The 22,020-nt window shown below is 35.8% G+C and overlaps 1 protein-coding gene across 3 annotated transcripts in view; it reads left to right on the top strand.

Moving 5' to 3' along the window:
* LOC120432544 (uncharacterized) overlaps positions 1-22,020 on the top strand; it is a 658,780-nt gene that overhangs the window by 543,289 nt on the left and 93,471 nt on the right. For all 3 annotated transcript variants that reach the window (XM_052708498.1, XM_052708497.1, XM_052708499.1), the window contains one exon: positions 14,882-15,288. In XM_052708498.1, coding sequence (XP_052564458.1) covers positions 14,892-15,288 — 397 coding nt within the window. In that variant the 5' untranslated portion in view covers positions 14,882-14,891. The remainder of the gene's footprint in view (positions 1-14,881; positions 15,289-22,020) is intronic.

The raw sequence follows: 22,020 nt of genomic DNA on the forward strand, positions 1-22,020 counted from the left end.
CGGATCTCAGATATTTCCATGAAAATGATGTCCGGGTCCCTTATGCGACCCGTCGTTAGTTAGATAATTGAAAGAACTTTAAAATGAGCCTATAACATCGAAGATCTGACATTCCTATCAAAAGTTATTAGCACTTAAGTGTTTTCATACAATTTGTAGAGGCTGGATCTCAGATATTTGTATGAAGATGTTGTCCGGATCCGTTATCCTACCCATGATAAGTGGTAAGAATAACTGAGTTAAATTCATATAACACTGAAAGAGCAGATGTTGCCATTTTGGATAAAATTTCTTCATAAATGTGAGGAAGGCACCAAAATCACCTAAAGGTGGATTAAGTAACGTTTTTAATGTGCATTGAAATTTAACAAAAAAAATCTGGTCTATTTGTTATGCGGCTAATGTTAAATGTAATACAAATCCATGCAAAAAGCAAAACTGAGGGTCAGCAATTGAAGAATCATCATCAAAATAAGTTCTTTTGACGCTGCTGACTGTTATCAATCATCAATTCAGTACCCAAAAGAACTTTAAAGAAATTATTAATGTTATAAAATGAATCAACAAATGCTTATACACAAAAAACGGCATAAGTTTGGAAGCATAAATAAACACAAAAATCACACAGAGTTTAAAGAAATTAAACATAAGAAGGCCATTGCAAATATTTTTTGAAGTTAAGGGTGAACTAAAAAAAAGATATTTCAAGACATTTTTGACTGTCTGCTCAGGGATGGCAATAACAAAATTCATACCTTCAATAACAAATACTGTTAAAATAAAAGATTATGGAATCTTCTTGAAAAAACCATTTTTGCATAAGAGTCTAATAACAGTTTATATTTTCATAGGGACCATCCACAAACCACGTGCACACTTTTTTGGAAATCCCTCCCCCCCCCCTCGTAGATAATTGTCCATATAAAAAAAATCCTTTTTTTATATGCAGCGTGGTCAATCGCCGAATGATAATTTTCAAAATATCCTACATGAAATAAAAAATAAAATTATATAAATCATTGAAGAAACATTGTTTGCGAATCTACAATACATTGCCTCTGAATAAATCTTCCTCTAGCAAGATCAAGGACGATGATACTCCCACAAAACAAGTCATTCTACCGTTTTCCCGTTAACCACACAAGGGCTATCCCATTCCGGAGCCCGCAATCCAAACCAGACCGGAGAATTTCCAAGCCTCGTCCATGCAGATTCCTTCGCCGAAGACGACGACGACGTCCAGTCGATTCTCTTTGCTTGGAATTTACTGCGGCTATCGGGTTTTGATTTATGGTATCAAGTATCCCAAACATGAAGGTACTAATTAGGTTTGCTCGAGGCTAATGAATGGATGGTCTCTGGTTGTGTGGAAAATCCGATCAGGAAACGGAGAGTGGAGTGTGTCGACCGTAATCGAACCATGTCGATCTCATAAAAATGTGTCGTACACGGAAAAACAGTGGAAGTAATTCTATGACCACATGAAGACCTCGGAAGCGAAGCGTGCCGACAGTGTCCGCGGAATAACAATGGGATTAGAAATGTCCTTTTCCAGTTGGTTTTACTGAGTATTGTCATTTCGAGGGGGTATGGGAAAATCCGAATCGAGATCAGCCCAAATGTAGCCCATTTTCATAATTGCGAGCATGTCACTGGCTTTAGGAGGGACTTGTCTGCAATATTAATTTAGACTGGAACCAACCCCCAACTACTGGTAGCTCTCCCCTAAGCAACGCAGAAGCTGACCATCCCCTCATCGAAATCATTACAGACCGTTTCCATGCCCACTGCATATCGCAGACAATAATACCAGTCGTAGTACTACAGCACACGACCAGCCTGAATTGTTCGAGGGCGGTCCAGCATCATTGTTTTGATCATTTATCTCCGCTCGGAATTCATTGGAAGCAAATGGAGGAAAAACAAGTCCTTTATTAGCTTCGTGCTAGCCATTTTCCGCAAAAAGCCGTCGACGACCGAGCCAGTAATCAGAACAAAAGTAGCGAGGAAATGTTTCCCCGGAAAAGAATGTACCTCTGAATCCATCTAATGAGAAATACGCAGCGTGCATTCTTGCTTCACCAGGTCGGAGAAAGCCTGCGGGAAATTTTCCGTGAAATTCGTCGCCGGAAGAGCTTGGTAACACAATAGCCGGGATGTTCGTTGAAGTCGCGGAAGTCTGTGTGTTTCGCGTTGTTACGAGGAAAAATGTGTTTTTTTGACGCGAGATTTTGATTTTTTTTTTTGAATAAGGCGTGAAATGAATTTATAAATTCAACAGCAGATTAAATATTTGAACAGAAATGTTGTAATATTGTAAAGCATCAGGCGTCACTGAGAACAACTAATCCTATACGAAAGTCGACCTCTATCTAATCATTATCTCTAATACCATACCAAACGGTTTTCGAACTAACTTCCAGCATCCCCTCAGGACTTTGTAATCTCATCGTCCACTGGGATACATAATATCATCACCACTTGAAAATTACAGGATACAGTGTGTCATTTCCTGTGTGACGTTACCACCCTGCTCAAGGACACCCATTTCCATATGTGTCACTGGCAGTGTGTCATCCTTTTTGCGTATGTGTGTCTGCGTGTCTTATCAGTGATTTATAGGCACCACCATCCCAATGGGTGTGTGAGATTTTGGCTTATCTTCCGTAACGCGCTCCGGGATCTGTGAGCGATGATCGCACGCGGATAAATTTAATTAGTTTGATTGATTTTTCGCCTTCGTCATGCGTGTTCCGGAACCTTCCCGCGTGGCTCATACCTGGTAGCACGGGCTAATTGAATGATAAATATCTCATTGAATATGGTACGACTGGAGCCTAAATCGGATGGAAAAGGCGCCATGTTATGCGGCCAAATGACGTGAAAGGAGTTCCCCCTCCATTCGAGTAAGAAGGTACCTTTTCGGGACGAAAGGCCATTATGCGGTTATGATTGTGTTGTTGTTGTTGTTGCTGGTGGATGTGAATGGAACTAATTGGATTAGCGGTATGAATTAGTCATTTATGAATGGATCTAAATATGGCAGGTGGAGCACGTGGCGAAATGGGCACGTTTTATGAGCGGAAGGCTTATTGAATGTGGCTTTCGAAATTGCTTCATAAAGGATGATTCTTTATGTTGTGCTTTTATTTGAGGAAGTAAAATTGTTTGTGTATGGAAATATTACCACCTTCATGAAAATGTGGAGGGGAATCCCATGGATTAAAGGATTTTAGTCTATTTAATATACTTTGGGCAGGCTTAATATTGTAAATGAAAAAAATAATGAAATTGCCTCAATGATTTTCCTTGCATTAAATGAATGTAATTTTTTTTTCATTAAACGCTGTTCTAAAAGTTTTTTTTTTTAAATATGTAAACCAACTCCAAAGATATCAGAAAAAGATGATTACTCGATCAACTTGAGAAAAATATGATACGTAGATATTTCACTAATATTCAGAAGAACTTTCAAAACAACCTAATCTTGCTAAACATTATTATGAATGCAGAAAATTGCATTTTAAACTGTTTTAGTTGAATATAAGGGTGACAAGAAAAATTGAAAATTTTAGAAAATCTTAAGAGATACAGTATGCGAATAAAATATTTACACCCCTTGGGTACTATGCACTAGCCCGTCCCATTTTGAGGTCATGTCGAGGAATTTCAGGTGCTCACTTCTTAAGTGATAGATTATGATGTCAGAAACAATGTTTTCTCAGACAAGAAAAAATAATAAAATACTTTCTCACACCCCCTAGTCGATTTACTGAAAAAAGTCACTTTTTTTACAAATTTTCTAAAAACGCTTAGAATCAATACAAACACTGACTCGATCACGTGTGTATTATCTTCAAACGATAGGTTTTTGTCCAGAGATTAAGATGCACTACCAGTATTGGACTTAAATTTATGTTTTTGGACCTTCCCATGCGGATTTGTGCCGAAAAAATCGCATTTTTTCGAATTTTTTTTTAGAAATGCTCATTTAATTTTGGGTAGCCTATTTTTCTCAGTAAAACCAACTCATGCATCTTGTAGGAAATTTCATGGTGAACATTTTTACATCTGAGAAAATGCAATTTCGACACTCCAGAGTCGAGATATTTAAGTTTTAGTGAGAAAAATAGTGCCAATTTTCAAAATTTCTCAGAATTCTGAAGCAAGCATATGTCTTAAAGGTCAGGGTATGCTTTCTTATAGTAATTTTGGCCGCTGAATCCGAATCTGAAATCAAATTCCGTGTCCAAACACGCAAATAACATTCCAAAAGAGTTTAGCTCCAAAACATCACTGTTTACACGGAATTGGATTTCAGATTCACTCACTAAAACTCAAAGCCGAGATAGGCTCTGGAGTGTCGAAATTGCATTTTCTCAGAGGGAAAAATGTTCACCATGAAATTTCCTACAAGATGCATGTGTTGGTTTTACTGAGAAAAATAGGCTACCCAAAATTAAATGAGCATTTCTGAAAAAAAAAATTTGAAAAAATGTGATTTTTTTGACATAAATCCACCTGGGAAGGTCCAAAAACTTAAATTTTGGTCCAATATTGATAGTGCTTCTTAATCTCTGGACAAAAACCTATCGTTTGAAGATAATACACACCTGATCGCATCAGTTTTTGTAATGATTCTAAGCGTTTTTAGAAAATTTGTTCAAAAAAAATGACTTTTTTCAGTAAATCGACTAGGGGGTGTGAGAAAGTATTTTATTATTTTTTCTTGTCTAAGAAAACATTGTGTCTAACATCATAATCTATCACTTAAGAAGTGAGCACCTGAAATTCCTCGACATGACCTCAAAATGGGACAGCCTACTATGCACATTTTCTGATGACACATACAAACAATTTAAAATTTTACAGAAATCTAGTACTACCTTTTGTTCGGAATAAAGCGTCAAACTTCCTGGGGTTACAAATTTCCCAGGAAACGGGAAATTTTCAACATATTTCCCGAGAACTCCCGGGAAATTTGAAATTTAACGAAAATTATTATGATCCTATTTTTGATTAATATTTTGCAACAACATTTTGAAAACAGCAACTTTAATGGCCAAAATGAGTGTGAGAATCCATAAATGGTTTCACTGCTTTTAAAATTTCATGCAACTTTGAGAAAATATTTTAATTTTAGAATTTATTATACTGTCATTCAAATCGTACCAAATAAAAAAAAATATCAGTATTTTTTAATGAGAAATATTTTTTTAATCAAAGTGCTTGGACAGTGAACACCAATGCTCCTTGTCTAAAATTGACTAAACCAAACTTGTCTCAGTGACCATAAAGTTGAAATCTGGAGTCCAATAAAACAAATTTACAGTTTTTGCTTTTTTGGGTGTTTTTGAAACCGCCTTGTGTCAGAAGTTTTTAAAAAAACACCCAAAAAGCAAAAACTGAAAATTTCGTTTATTGGACCTTTTCAATACAAACTCCAGAAACGAAAAAAAAGAAAAAAAAAAACAAGCAGAAATCATGTTTTTATGGCAAATAACTTTCAATTCAATTCAATTTGATCTTGGCCGGAACAGGTTAATATCTTATTCCAAATTGCATAACAAAAAAATTCGTTAAAATGGATTGTCGAAAATAAAACATTTCATTCTGAGTCGGGCGGAGAAGAATACACCTAGTTGTCAGTGTCAGCCACTTGCGAACTGTCAGTGAGAGCCGCCTTCAATTTTTGTTACTGTTCTTATTTGGCTAGAGCAGTATTGTGTTTGAAGGAAAATAAATTTAAAAAAGTTTTTAAATTTGCAAATGTTTTTTTCAGACTGAGACAATTCATTAAATACAAAAGAGGATAAAATAAAATAAAATAATTAACTTTATTTATTTGTCAATTTTTGCTAATTTTTGATAAGATTTAGTTGAAAATATGTATTCATGAGATATATTTCCAATATGACCATAAATCAATCAATGTTATGTCTTACATACAAGTACTTAAACTAAGACTTATTTAGTTAGTAGTAGTTAGTCAATGTGTTTAAATATATAAATCGTTCAGTACAACCCGAGCTGTGGAGGAAGTGAAGCAAATTCTTTGAACGAATATAGGAACAAAGAAGGAAAAACGACGAGCTGGAGGTTGACATAAATAAAAAAGAAGCAGAACGCTTTCATTTTTTTTTTTGAAAAAAAATCATCGTTGGTAAAATTTGCCTAAAAATTAAGATCGTTCAATTTAACATTAGCCACCGTTTTTCAAACAATCGCTCTGCAAAGCCGGCATCTCGGAAGAATGATCATGTCACAGCGAATTCACTTCACTTCCTCCACAGCTCGGATTTTGCATTTTATTGCAACCAGAATGGAAAATGACAGAAAACAAAGTCCGGCAGTACCGGCGCTTACGACGCTGTAGTTTCCTGCGCTGTCGGGTTCGGTTCCGGATATAAACAGAAGGATCGCCTTCGACAAGCAGAAAGCAGCAAACAAAATACTGGCCCCTCACGCCTTTGGAGTCACGAAGGAACAAGGCAAGGAGGTACTCTACAGTTCGGCTGAGCTGTGGAGGATCTTCAACGAGTTCAGCACCCAGCTAAAAAAAAAATCATTTTTTTTATGTAACTTTCATGATTTCCGGTCCTACCCTCGTCTCGGCACCGAAGAGGACCTAATAAAAATAAGTTATGAATAAAAAAAAATTGGCGGAGAAAGTTGCATCACATGAGTCATGCACGATCTTGAGCACTATTTTGAAATGTGCTGCAAGAAAATTTGTATTGTCAAGAAGGGCAGATGACGACTGACTGGAAATTTAAATGGGAAGAGAAATTATCTTGCACAAAAAAACAAAAACAACAACAAGAAAATGAATAAGAATAAGAAGACCTCTTCGCTTCTCCCTCCCAGATTTCATTCATTCCGTAATAACGTAATTTTTGTTGCCAAACATATAAGCAAACAATATTCCTAGTTGTGAATGCCTCAGAAATAAATATTACCTAAACTAAACCATGACATGAAATTTAAAGACAAGCTGATTAGTTCAATATGAACAGTAGATTGAAATGAATAAAATCAAGTTAGGTTCTTTAATTATTATTTTTTGTATAATTTCAAAACATTGCTGCCAAAAAAGTAGGAAAATGCATACTTTTGCTTGTATTTCGGGAGCTTCCGGGAAATTTACAAAATTCCCGGGAAACGGGAAATATTTTTTTCCGGGAAATCCCGGGATTTTTTTTCCCGGGACGAGGAATTGGACGCTTTAATACGTAAGGGGTTTGCTTATAAATATCAAGAGTTATCGCGATTTTACGAAACAAAGTTTTGAAAAAGCTGGTCGTGGTCGATCATGGCCGTTCATCGTCACCCGCGACAGACACGGACGACGAAACAAAAAAAAAACACAAAAAATATTTTTTCAAAACTTTTTTTTTGTAAAATCGCGATAACTCGTGATGTTCATAAGCAAACCCCTTATGTTTGTATATCATTTTTTTTGTCTGCTCTACAACTTTGTAGAACATTGTTACACTCTGAAAAATAACCCTGCAACGTTAGAAAAACACGGAATTTCAAAATTAAATTGTTTGTTCTAAATGAAAAAATGACCATTCTGGGTCAATTTAGATTCGAAAAGTACATTAAATTTCCCATATAATAACATGTTACAATTTTTTTACAGTAGAGTAACGGAAAATGGGAGAATTTAAAAAAAAATTAGTGTTTTTTTTCGATGAAAAATACGTTTTTTTTCGGAATTATTAAAAGTCCCTTTAACACCAAAACTATCTCATAACCTTTTCAGGCTGCAAATTATTGAAATTTCCCATGCTAAAAAATAAAAGGGGTCGTACCGAGAAATTCCAGCTCAAATCAGGAATTTTTCTGGTACTTTTGTACCCGACCCTCTCCGATTTCAATGAAACTTTATAAACATGTTATTCTTGACCTATATAAGCCATTTTTGTGTATATGGAGCCAATAGTTCTCGAAAACAATTTTTGAGAAGGGTGGAAGGTATTTAAATATTTTTGTATTGTGCAATTTAAAAATTACTGTATCTCGAAGCCGTTGCATCGTATCAAAAAGTGGTCAAAACAAACTTGTAGGAAATTGGACGAGCTTTCTGAAAAAAATACACTGAAACAAAAATACACGCCACTTTTATGAGATTTTTTGATTTTTAAGTCTAAAACTTAAATTTCAAGGTGATGTTACGACTTTTTTTCGTTCAATATTTTTGAGGAAATAGCCTAAGATGTTACCAAAAGACTGACGAAAAATGCAGGATGGTCTGTCTCTCCTAAAAAAATACAAAAATCATATACTAAAACTGTTTTTTTTAAAGTGATCTAAACGTCGCAATTTTCAAAAAACGGCGGGAATCGATTTCCCAGACAATTTCACCATTGTCCTATGTCCAATTCTTGGGAAGATACAGTGGTTTTAAAAACAAAAATGTTGAAAAAATGGGTTTTTTGGTGGTTTTTGACAATTTCTATATGACAGACTTGGTTTTTCAGTCTGGTAAATATTTTAACCGGAAAGTTCGTCCAATTTCCCGTAAGTTTGTCTTTGACAGCATTTCAATTGGATGTAAGGGCCACTTTTTGATACGACGCAACGGCTTCGAAATACAGTAATTTTTTAATTGAACAATACAAAAATATTTAAATACCTTACACCCTTCTCAAATGTTGTTTTCGAGTACTATTGGCTCCATATACTCAAAAATGGCTTATATAGATCTAGGATAACATGTCTACAAAGTTTCATTGAAATCGGAGAGGGTCGGGTACAAAAGTACCAGAAACATTCCTGATTTGAGCTGGAATTACTCTACCGCCCCTCCGTCACGAGATATCAAAAAACGGAACTCGGATTCGTGATCAGGAACAAAAGAGGGGTCGGGGCAACTTTTCCCGATTTCGTTTGAGTTGGTAGAGAATTACCCATGTACAAACTAATGATGCCAAATGGCTTATTTGGGCATACCAAAGGCACCAAAAAAGTTTCAGTAGGATAAAAAAAATATAAAAAAATCGAATGACCGAAATCTGAAAGAATTGCTCTACTACCTTTGTTCATGAACCGAAAATATGGTAAAATGATTAACAAAATATGACCCTGAGCAAAAACATATAAAAGCACTCCTCCAAGCTGTATGTCCCCGTAATTCCGGTCCAGATTCCATTTTCTTTATTCCCATTCGAGTAATGAATTCTTCCCCTCGCACGGTATTATCATTCCAATTCGGCCATAAATCAAAGCCGCCGACTAATCTGATCTTGCCGTATATTAAGAAATTATTCCCTCGCTCCGTCCCCTCGCGCAATTCCACCATAGCGCGAAAAACAGCGAAGCGCCATAAGCTTCCCCCTGGTGGCCAGTTGGCCATTATCCACCCGGACAATTTATGACCGTAACATGTACAATATAACCTCCCACGGTTTTCTCCCGTCCTTTGCGCGCGAAAAACGATTGGCCCAGATTTCTTTTAATACCACCAACGGAAGCAGCAGCAGTAGCGGGAAGGCTTCGCGTGGACAACGGTGAAAATTACCTGTAATTTTCCGGAAAATATGATTTAATATCAAACGAAGTTGGGAGGGGGGGAAAAAGGGAAAATCGCTTCCGGAACCTCCGCACGCCACCTTTACAATTGTGGTGGATGTAAAAGGTTGATTGTTCTTTTACTTTTCAAAGGAAATTAAATTTGTTAAGTGTTCCTTGGAAATGTTAAATTGATTTGTATTTGTGTTTTGTTAAATCGGATGTTTTCCAACCAGCTTGATAATTCCCCAAAGGTCAGTAGTAATGGCGCAAAAAGAAAACTATTTTTTTGCTGCCATCAACGAACCGTTCAATATACCCGGTGGACTTTAATTTCTTTTCGTTCTGAATCGGTAATGCCACCAAGGCCCCCGGTCCGATGATTTATGTCCATGTTCAGGCGGAAGGGCATCCTCAGGGTTCCCCAATGGCTAGTGTTTATACTTTGTGGTAGGGTGATCATGATCAAAACAAAGTTTGTTTTTAAAGATTTTAAGACTTGTTGAATTTGTTGATTTTTAAAGTTTGTCTAAATCTAAAAGAAATTAAAATTGATTCAACCTAAAATTGATGAATAAAAAATACAAGATTTTCTCAAATGAACCACCCTACCCTCTCACTCACACAAATGCATTATACATGGGTATCAAACGGTCAACCGTCACCGGGGTCGCACCGGGGAGACGAGGGAAACAGTGTCGAAAGCCGTTTATCGAGCTAATAATTCTCGAAAGTCATTTTTCATAGCACTCTGAGGTCCAGCAGCAGTCGAAGGACCTCCCCTCCCCCACTAGGGTGGTGCAGAGGGAGGAAGGTAATGCTTCCCATAGCTTTTTGTTTTTTTTTCTCTCTCTCTCTTCTTTCTCTCCTTTTCTTTCCATCCATCCGTGCCACTAACATAATAACCAATCATAAAAAAGTGGTGGGGGTGGTGGGGTTAAGAAGTGGGGATGGTAATGGGTTCGGTCGCTTTTGATATTAAATGATTGCGTACATTTCCACCGATCGGTCGTTTGGCCCGGTTGGTCGGACGGATTTATGGGTGGCGATTGCTAATTTTGTTCGCTGGAAAATTATGTTATGGGGTGCGAACGGACGTTGACGATGGGATGGGCGACGACGACGTCGATCAATAAATACTAAAGTGTGAGCGGCCTTCGGAGCGCGCTTCCGTTCGTAATTTGGAGTGGTTTCGAACCGCGGCGTAATGCTTTGAGGTTTCATAACTCATCAAACGATTAATCATCGGAATTAAATTAACTGCACTAAGCCATAATCACTGAAAAATGTGTCTTAGTAAAAATCCAGAAAAATGAAAGGTGTCATACCGCTCCACTGTCACGGTTTATCGAAAAATGGTCCTGGGATTCGTGGTCGGGGCCAAACATTACCCTTTAGAGCAGCGGCTCCCGACCTGAGGTACATGTACATGATTTCTCCATTAAATTGGGGCTGTCCATTCACAAGTTCTATGAAAGTTTTTGAAAATCTGTATCATGAGATGGCATTTTCTGATCGCCAATCTTTGGCACATTTTATTTCAAGTTTTTGTCCACCAATTATTCAAAACTATTAGATTTTTTCAGGAATGAAAATAATTGACTTTTTAAATATATAATAGCTTAAACTTGAAAACGGTGATCACTTTATAATATTTCACAAGTACTTTTTGATAGCAATTATGACAACAATCCGTCCCCCAAGCAATATTGATCATTCATTTGTACTTTTATTCCAGTAAAACATTTGGAAGTATCCAAATTTAAAGAGCTTAGATTTGGCTCAAATTTGGCATGGGAGTTCCTTGGGCAAAATAATTAGACCCGTATTATTTTAGCCAAGCAATAGGGTGGTCTAAAAATAGCATTTTTCACCGATTTTCGCAAAAACCAAATTAAAAATAAACGTATCTCCGGATCGACTGAACCAATTTAAAAAAATCAACTTTTTTCACAAAAACTGCGAAAACTCGAAAATTTCAGCATACAAAAATGCTAACCAGCAGACCATCGAGGCTTAGTTGACTAGAAGGATTAAGAATGCTATAAGAATCCAAGAAACTTGATTGGAATCTGAGAACCTAAGAACAGACAATGCAATATTGAATGCAAAGTTGAATTCAAGAACTTACTCGGTTGTAACTCGTGAGGCGAATATTGAACTTTCAACACGACCAGAATTCAAAGCTTTGAGATGAATCTAAGAACATACGAAGAATTAAAAGACTATAAATAACTTTGACCGGCCACATCACTTACCACGGTGAATCCTGGCTTCACACTCACTTACTAACCCCCTCAAATCTCACGTGATACTTTGTCGAAGACGCAGCCGATTTAGCGGTCTTCATCACTCAAGTAATCGGACTAAAATTCTCATCCACTTCCCCGTGTCTTACCACTGGTCGTGGCTGGCGCTGTGATTGACTAGCATGATAAGGACATTTGAAGGTTGCGAAGTGGTGTTGATTGGTTGCTACTCTTCATCTGTGGTACACGGAGCAATTCTTGGGGGTCCTGGTCAATAACAGAGTTGCAACTACGAATAGACACCAATGCTATGCTATGCTAAAGTCAAACTTATCAATCGGTTAAAATGGAGCAAAATAATGATTTTTTGAAAAAGTGGTTTTTGTGAAAATCGACGCAAATTACCATTTTTCGGACCACCCCAACACGGTGTAGGTCACCCTAATGGCTAAACACTCAAGTTTTTAGACAAATCAAAGCACTTTCACATGAACATATCAAGTTTTGGGGTTTTCCAAAATCCAAAATGACTGTGTGTTGAAACATTAAGCGCCGTACGGTTTATGCAACCTTTTTTGAATATTTAATTTTTATTATTGAGATTTGTAACATTTTTTTTTAATTTTTCGAATTAATTTGCTGATTAGACAAAGCGATGCTTATTTCCAGTTTATTTGATGATCTATTGTTGTAACTTATTGTATTTTACAGTCCAGACTCGAGTATCCGAAGGCCTCGTAAACAATTTCTTCGGATAATCGAAACTTTGGATGATCGAACCAAGAAAAAACATTTTTTTCGCTTTCTTATATTACTTTGTTAAGCTTAAGTATGATGAAGTACTACTCAAATTTGATTAAAATTAGGTCGCAGAACTCGAAATTGATATAAAAAGTAAAATAAAATTTAAAACGGAAAAAAAAGTTTTGTTCATGATTCGATTATCCGAAGTCCCATACAAACTTTCGAATAATCGAACTTCGGATAATCGAAACTTCAGATAATTGAGGCATCGGATAATCGAGTCTGAACTGTAATTCATAGAAAATATAAAATACAATAAATCAGACATTCCACGTCAAACAGGAAGTATCCAAATCAAAACTGCTCCGATTTGGCTCAAATTTGGAGTGGGGGTTCTTTGGCCCAAATAATTAGACCCGTATTTTTTTGTTTGGCGATTTGGGTGGTCCTATCCGAAATAGGGTGATCCAAAAAAATGCGTTTTTCGTCGATTTTCGCAAAAACCACATTTTTCAAAAATTCATATCTCCGGAACGACTGAACCAATTTTGGAGCGCCACAATTCGAATAAAAGGTTATTAGTTGGGTTTTTAAGGAAAAATATGTTGAGGTCCAAAAAAATTAGCTGAATATTTGAAAAGGTCCTATGAAAGGTCTCGGGACCAAAGAGCCTGTGTCTGAAAATATTTTTCACTGATTCCTTGTAATATTTTACAAAACATATCAAAAAATTGCGAATATCCATTAACATGTTTCGGAGATATGATTTTTTGAACATAAAAACTGGGTTTTTCGACGCGCCGCGCACAAAAACTGAAAAATGACGAAAACGGGTAAAAATCAACTTTTTTCCACTAAAACTGTGATAACTCAAAAATTTCAGCGATGACCTATACATGTTTAGGTACCAAAATTTTCATAATTGAAAGACGCAACTTTTGGTACCCTAACATGTATAGGTCATCGCTGAAATTTTCAAGTTATCGCAGTTTTAGTGAAAAAATTTGATTTTTACCCGTTTTCATTATTTTTCAGTTTTTGCGCGGCGCGTCGAAAAACCCAGTTTTTATGTTCAAAAAATCGTGTTAATGGTGTTAATGGATATTCGCAATTTTTTGATATGTTATGTAAAATATTACAAGGAATCAGGGAAAATATTTTCAGACATAGGCGCTTTAGTCCCGAGACCTTGAAATCGGCAAATGAAATTTTCATATGACCTTTTCAAATATTCAGCTAGTTTTTTTGGACCTCAACATATTATTCCTTAAAAACCCAACTAAAAACCTTTCTTTCAAATTGTGGCGCTCCAAAATTGGTTCAGCCGTTCCGGAGATATGATTTTTAGAAAAAATGTGGTTTTTGCGAAAATCGACGAAAAACGCAATTTTTTTGGATCACCCTATTTCGGATAGGACCACCCAGATCGCCAAACAAAAAAAATATGGGTCTAATTATTTGGGCCAAAGAACCCCCACTCCAAATTTGAGCCAAATCGGAGCACTTTTGATTTGGAGACTTCCTGTTTGACGTGGAATGGCTGAAATATTATATATTGATGTTAAGGTTTATTTATTTTAATTTACTAACAGTTAAAGCAAAAATTCTTTTCGATTTTTTTCTGGATTATAAGGTAAAGACTGCTTCTTGATTTATTAGGGATGGGGAGACAAACACTTTAAATAAAATTTGTGAAGGCCAATATGTTAAGGACTGTCAAAGTATCATGGATTATTAGGCAAGAAGCAATGCATTTTCGATACTTTAAAGCATTAGGTCTGGTTGGTCTGAAATTGATTACAAACTTTGTTGATATAGCAAATCTTACAATTGGTTTTTGTTTTGGTATATTGATTATTAACCAATTATATTGTAGTATTTTTGCAACCTTTATTTCTGTGAATATCTAAAAGTTTTGCAAAAACTCAAGCTATTTGTCACATACACTCCTATTTGTTTATACAAATAATAAGTTCAAGGGTTACTGAATTAAACGTTCTTTTTTATCATTTAATATGATTTTGAAAGTTTTTTTTTTCTGAAAATCGTAAATTTTCAGTTTAATCAATTCCATAAGCATTTAAAATTTATGACACTTTGTAAATTTATAGCTCTATAAACAACAGTCATCGTATCTGTAAAAAAAAAAAAACAATTTGGATCAAATTTTACTAGATTGTTCAAGATATCACAGAATGTTAATGTTTACAAAGCTAGACAAAAAAATTTGTCCCTGATTTTTGGGCAAATACTGAAGGAATGGGCGGCGTAAACATTGAAAAATATTTGCAACGGTCTTACTAGATAAAATGAAACTTTCATATATATTACACCCAACTAATTTCACACCTTCTTCATTTTTATACTTGCAGAGATTCTCGGATGGATGAGTGGAAATACTTGATAGCGCTGCTACTGGCGCTCTTAAGCTTCCGACTCCCGGCGGTAGACTCGACCAGTGGCAATGGCAGCACCAGTTCCGGGGGAACCTCCACCCGAACCGCCCGGGAGCGATCCGGTGGCCAGGCGATAGCCTCCCTGTCATCGGCCTCGATTGCGGCTCTGCAGGCCGCACGAAACAGCAACAATGCCGCGCTGGCAGCTGCTGCGGCGGCTGCGGCCACGGTCACTGCGTCCTCGGTCGTTGGGGGCGCGGGTGGCCAACGGTGCAGTTTGGCCCAGTTCCGGTGCGCCAACGGGACGTGCATCTCGGCGGCCAAGTACTGCGACGGAACCGTCGACTGCCTGGATAAGAGTGACGAGCCGAAGCTGTGTACAGGTGAGTGTGGGGGTTGGATTAGGTTGAGTTCAATCTTTGATCTCTGTGGAATGTGGCCATGTGTGATGGTGACGGAACTGCTGGTGTCCTGGAGTTGGGCATCATTGCGTGGGTTCCAAATTTGAGAGTTTTGCTTTTTTATGACTTGCGATATGAGATACGTGCAGGAATGTTTGGCAGAAGGGGGATGTTAAAAAAAAACAAATAAATAAAACCAGTTTTTGTTTGAAGCAAGAATTAAATTAAATTTTGACAATAATTTTATTTGGTATCAATTTTAACTTATACAAATTTAATGGTGAAACTTGTCCACCCCCATGTCCCCGCCGAGTGGGGGACCCCACAACCCAAACATTTATGATGATGCTTCACCACGTGCCCGCGATCCATCCACGCCATGGTTTCGGCGGTGGTATCTAAAGTTTAGTACTTTACCACGTGCCCCAACCCACGTGGCGGTGGTGATCCACAAAAGTCAGAATCAAGGCACCATCATTGACAAACTCAAAAGAAGATGATGACGAACGAAGAAGACGAGAAATCCTCTGCAGTGGAATGTTAGTATGTGAGGCTGGGATGGGGAAGGATATTGAGCCCCATCTTCATCGTCACACGAGTGTCATGTTTTCGGGGACAGGATATTAGCTGTATAATTTATGGTCACCGGGACACACACTCGCACACAATGCCTGGGAAATGGTCCGAAGCCGGAGATCGGGACCAAAAATATGAACCATGTTTCGATGGCGAGTGCGTGCGTGCGTTCGAGCCCCTTTTGTGGAGGAGTAGGTATTAGTATGTGACCCGGAGTGGGACCATAAGCTCGGAAATTTATGGACAATTGAATGCGATTTTGGGCCGCACTTTGATATACCTTGATGATTTTTGCGACCGGCGTGGGAATGCGGAGTTTTATCTTTATTTCGAGGGGTTCTATGGTTTGAATTTTTAGCAAGATCGCGTTCAGGGCTTTTTTCGTGGTTAAAACCCAAATGTATTCAAAATTCAGTGATCTGAATCAAATTAGAATTGATTTTTTGGATTTTTTTTGCGAGTTTTCTTTATCTTAGGCAAAACGGGTTGAGCTCAAGAAAAATAACTGCTTATCACGATTAAAAACAAAAATACTTTTCATGGCGGGCATAAATTAAAATGACACATTTCTCGAAAATTTCACTCAACGTGATATACATTGAAATTTAGTAATTTATTACCTTTATATTTTTATGTTAAACTAACAGAATTTATTTTATATTATTTTGCAATCCACTGTAAACCAACTTTTAGAGTGCTACTTTGAAAAAATCTTTTGATTTCTTTGTTTTGAGTTGTTCTCTACGATTTCGCATATTTTTTTCGCAATTTTTAAATTTTCGTTTTAAGATTTGAATGAATCTTTGTCCATGCATTTATTATGTCGAAAGAAGTGATTTTGCATCATTACTTTTTCTATACAAGTCTCCATACAATTTTGGGGACTGGTCTTACAAAATGGGTATGTAAATGTATGAATTTCTATACCTTTAGTTGTAGGTTATGATTAGGACCTTTGGAAAACAGATACAAAAAAATCTGATATTTTTATTTATTTATTTTTTTACTAAAAGTTAAATTCCCAAAATAAGTATTTTTTAAATTTTCGATTTTTTTGTATAGATTAGGAGGCTAAAAAAGACATCTCTAAGTCAAAAAGTGTGATGGTGCAAAATCTAGTGTAGAAGGTACGATTTTTTGAAAATATATTTTTGGAAAATATCGAAAACATGAAAAAAATCAAGAATCATTTTATAAAGCAAAATAAAATTTGCAATCTAAATGTATTTTATATTTTTTTTAAAGAGTGTACCGTTTTTAAATTAAAGCTGCTTCTTTTAATTTTTTTTGCCTTTAAAAATTACTTTTTGAGACAAAAAACACCCCTGAAAAGAAAAATATTTTGAAAAGCTGGGAAAATTTCCTACAAGTCTTAATAATTTTATTAGCCTGTAATTTTCAACTCACGGTATTTTGGAAATTATTAGCCCGATTCTCAATGCATACAATTGAAACTTTTTTGATTTTTTTTTTATATTTTCATCAAAGATAAATTTTAAATCAAGCTTTACTTTTGAAAAGGTCTACAAAAAGATAAGTTTCCTTATTTCACATACAAGATCAACATTTTTAGTTTGTAAATATTTTTATTGAAATGATCAAAAAATTTCATTTATGATTTTATCTTGTTTTTTTTTAATCAAATTATTATGAAATGTTTTCTACATCTACATTTACATCTACTTTATCTTTTATAAAGTTTGTTGAATTCGAAATCAAACAAGATCTAACAGTTTTGCCCTGCCAAAATAAATAATAAAACTTGAATTTTCTTCGACATTTTGAAGTATTCAAGAAATTCAAAAAAAAAAAAATCATCTCCTTGAAAGCATTTAAAATCAAGAGACAAAAATATAATCTACAACAAAATGTTCAATATTTTATTCATTAGGCTCAAAAACATATCGAAAACCAAAGGTTGTTAATCGATAAATTTATCGTCTAACGATAACGATAAGGTTATTGTTATCGTCGAAACGATAACGATTATCTATCGTTATCGTTATTTCAATAATAATGAACGATAACTCTCTTTTAATCTTTCTAAAATCGACTTAATTCGACCATATCAAGTTAAATTTCCAATGCTTTCACTCAGAATATAGTTTAAGAAAATGTAGTAAGTTTCGAAGTAGAAATAGTCAAAAAAAAATCACAAATTAATCATGATTTGCAATAAAGGTATAAATCGAAGCGAAATTTTGTTTGCTTTTTATTTTTTTTTGAAAAATACTTAAAAGTTTTCGCAAAATACCGTATTTTTTTTTAAATGCTCAAATTTTTAATATTTTCAATATGGTTATCAAACGAAGTGAAATTTTGTATGATTTTTCGCTGTAATAGAGTTTAAAAAAACATTAATTTTCACAAAATACTGAATTTTTTGCAAAACACTCAATTTTCAAAAAAATTAATATGGGTATCAAGCGAAGCAAAATTTTGTTTGCTTTTTCACCGTATTTAAGTTATTTTTTGGAAAATACTGAAATTTTCGCATAACACCGTATTTTTTTTCGAAAATACTCAATTTTTTAAAATTTACAAGATGGGTATCAAACGAAGTGAAATATTGTAAGCTTTTTCACTTTATTAGAGTTGCTTGGAAAATACTAAAATTTTCACACAATACCGTTTTTTTTATCGAAAATACTCAAATTTTCAAAAATGTTAACAGTGGTATCAAAGGAAGAGAAATTTTGCATGCTTTTTCACTTTATTAGAGTTGTTTGGAAAATACTGGAATTTTCACAAAATACCTTTTTTTTCTCGAAAATAATCAAATTTTCCAACAAATTAAAAATGGTATCAAATGAAGCGAAATTTTGTATGCATTTTCACTCTATTGGGGTTTTTTATGTTGACATACTTCAATTTCCACAAAATACTATATTTTTTGAAAATACCCAAATTTTCAAAATTCTCAAGGAAAACATCGTTTCAAACCAATATTGCAAACTATGAAAATTTAAGTATTTTCGGAAAAAACGAATTTTGTGAAAATTTTAGTTTTTAACAAAACAAAAAAACACCAATAAAGTAAAATCTCATACAACATTTCGCTTCTTATGATACCCATAATGCAAATTGTGGAAATTTTAGTGTTTTCGAAAAAATACGGTATTTTTCGAACAATTTTATTTATACGATGAAACTTACCATAGTTTCAAAAAATGTATTCTAAGTAAAAGCATTGCAAAATTAACATGATATGGTTGAATTATTCGATTTTATAAAGATTTGGTGATTTTATTAGGGGAACTTTAACCCTGTAGATCATCCGCACCCGTAATAGCTTACATTATGGGCGATAATATTATCACTGTAGCCATAATTAAAAAAAAATATCAAATTTTATGAATTCTTCAAAATTGTGAAAATCCGCTTATCATTAATTGAGATACATCAATTAAATCCAATTTTGGTTCTTTTCAATCCTCATTTCAAGCATTCTCAAAAAGCAAAAAAGCAAAGCAATCCACTTTAACGACCCCCGGGTCTTTTGTGGGCTCTGTTGCAAGTTTCTGCTCATTTCTAGGCGTCCGAAGGTTATGTGTGGTGAGTCACCCAAAACCTCTTTTACGCAAATGGACCGACGTTTTACTTCCCCATCCGATAGAAGGCCAGGAGGATAAGGCGGGAATCGAACCCGCGCCCCATAGCAACTTAGGGATCGGCAGCCGAAGCCGCTAACCACCGCGCCACGAGGCCCTCCTCAAGCATTCTCATTAGCTCTAATATTTCTAATGTAATCAAATTGTTGACCCTTTTGCTTATTTGTTCAAGTTTTTTGCGACCCGTTCGCAATCAACCACATTTTTCCACCCAGAAAAACGTGATAAACCGTTAGCTGATTTAACTTTCTAGACTTGATTTTTTCTTTGTTTTCCCGCAAAAAAAGTCCTACTCCTCCACACAAGACCCATCATAAAAAAAGTCGTCTTTCTCCGACTGTCGGAGAAATATCGTGCATATTCAAAATTAATATTCAGCAGCCGTAATTCTTTGGAGTTTTTTTTTCTGCTCTCAGTCTCTCTCACGCTCAGACTTCCCGCAAAGAAGTTCTGCATACTTTGAGGGGTCCTATTCGGTCTAGAAAATTCAAATCTCATCCCCCATGAGTTACGTCCTTTTGGAATCTTACTCGCGTTCCACTAACAAACACACTTCGTGTGGTAGCTTTGACTTTTTATTTTCCCCCGGCCAGTCGAGGTAGGATGTTCAGTTTTTGTTTTCTGTCCCTAACGAGGATCTATCGTGCTGTTTTTTTCTTCTTCTCGGAGTTCATCCAAAACTGCCCAATTTGTGAGAAAATATTTTTCCAAGAGTAGTAGGAGGAGGTTGGGTGGATTAGGGGGGAAGGTTAGTCACGCCAGCAATCCGATTTTCTTCGCATGCATTTTTTATGAATTTAAATTGAGTCGAAGAGGAAGATTTCCATGTCGTGGAGATTTAATAATGCTGAGGTTATTATTTGGGCCAGGCAGCAGATAATTCCTCTTGGCTTCGTGTTCGCTTTCCCGGACCAAATTATGTTTGTTAGTGTCTTTTTGTGCCTTCTGATGAGAAGGAAAATAGAATTTTGCTTTGAACAAGAGAAACACGAGGCAAAAAGTGCTCAACGAAGCAGAAGGGACTTTTTCCCAGATAATAATTAAATTCTATTGGATTCATAAATTTGGAGCAATATAGTGTGGGGAGGGGCAAATCGTTCCCATTTTTTCCCCGTCACAATAATGCCACAGTCAGCGCGAAACTGCCACTCTAAGTCTTGATTTGTTAGCCCGGGGAAAAGCTGTCCTAAGCTTTACAAATTGGATGAGGGTTATTTAAACTGACAGTGGTTTTATGACCCCAAAACGTGTCCAATTCAATTAGTATTTTATTTTTGCTGGGACTTTTGAAAGCAAACCCGCAAGTTGGCTGGAATAAATTGACGTGAAGAGAGTTTCCAGAAAATTTCGCCCCAAAGTTGGCACGAGAAGTTACAGTTGGGAAGATTTGTCGATGGAAACTGTTGGTGAGATTTCAAAGATCATCGAGGGTTGTGTCAATAATCTTTGGTAGCTTGCTTCTGAAGAAGATTTCTACTGGAGTAATTTGACAAATATTGAACTTATTTCCTGAAATTCAGGGAAAAAATGTAATAAAAATACTTTACAAAGAAAACATAATAAAAAAACAGAAATTTGCTTCAAATATCTGTCAAAATAGCCCTATTCCGAACATCGACCCTAACTTTAGCCGAAACCGTCCCCATCTCCAAATTGAAACTGAAACAAACCCCGCTGAACCGAACTGATCCGGTGTCACATGAGCAAACGACCAGCAGAACCAACCAAAGCAGAAAGTGTGACACACGGACAGCTCGGAGAAACTTTTATTCCCTCTGGCAGCTAGCGAAAGAAGGGAAAAGCTCACATGTGTCACTCAGAAGAGGAATAAAAAGAAAAAGATGAAGAAGGTAGCGACCCGCTTATCAAGCTCACGATTTCTGTTTAGTTTCACCACCCTCTTTGAAAGTGGGTGGTTTGAGGTGGGGGAGGGGGACACTCTTCTTTTTTATTGTTTCTCAACCTGGCTTGGGACGACACTGTGAAAAGTAAATTTGAAGTAAAAATATTTTAATTAGTTTGCATTATTTATTAAAGAAAATTATCAGTATTTTTTAATATAAAAAACTAACATTATTTTGCCCAGGCTAGTAATTTTTGCAAGTGTTCAACCAGGAAACGAACCGATGAGATATAAATAAATAACGGTTCGTCGATGAAAGAAGGGCCACCACGCGAGCAGGCCAGAATTGATTCTGTTTGCAGATGTATTGAAAGTTGTTGGGTCTGAGTGGAGTAATATATCTTCCCTAAGCAAACGATGGAAAAGTTTATTTTTAAGGTTTTGTTTTCCATTCAGATGTTGTTTTTAAGAAGTGAAAACATCTGGAAAAATCATTGATGTTTTGTTTTTATCATTAATTTATAATATTTTCCGAATTTTCTGAATCTCATATGTTAAATTAGATTGTAATCATTTGTTTAAAATTCTGGGAAAAAATAGTGATCTTGGAATTCTGTGACATAATATTATAGCTGATTGTTTTTTAACGTAACATTCTATTTGAGTTCGAGAAGTACTTTTGTG

This window comes from Culex pipiens, chromosome 2, assembly GCF_016801865.2.
Source record: "Culex pipiens pallens isolate TS chromosome 2, TS_CPP_V2, whole genome shotgun sequence".
NCBI lineage: Eukaryota > Metazoa > Arthropoda > Insecta > Diptera > Culicidae > Culex > Culex pipiens.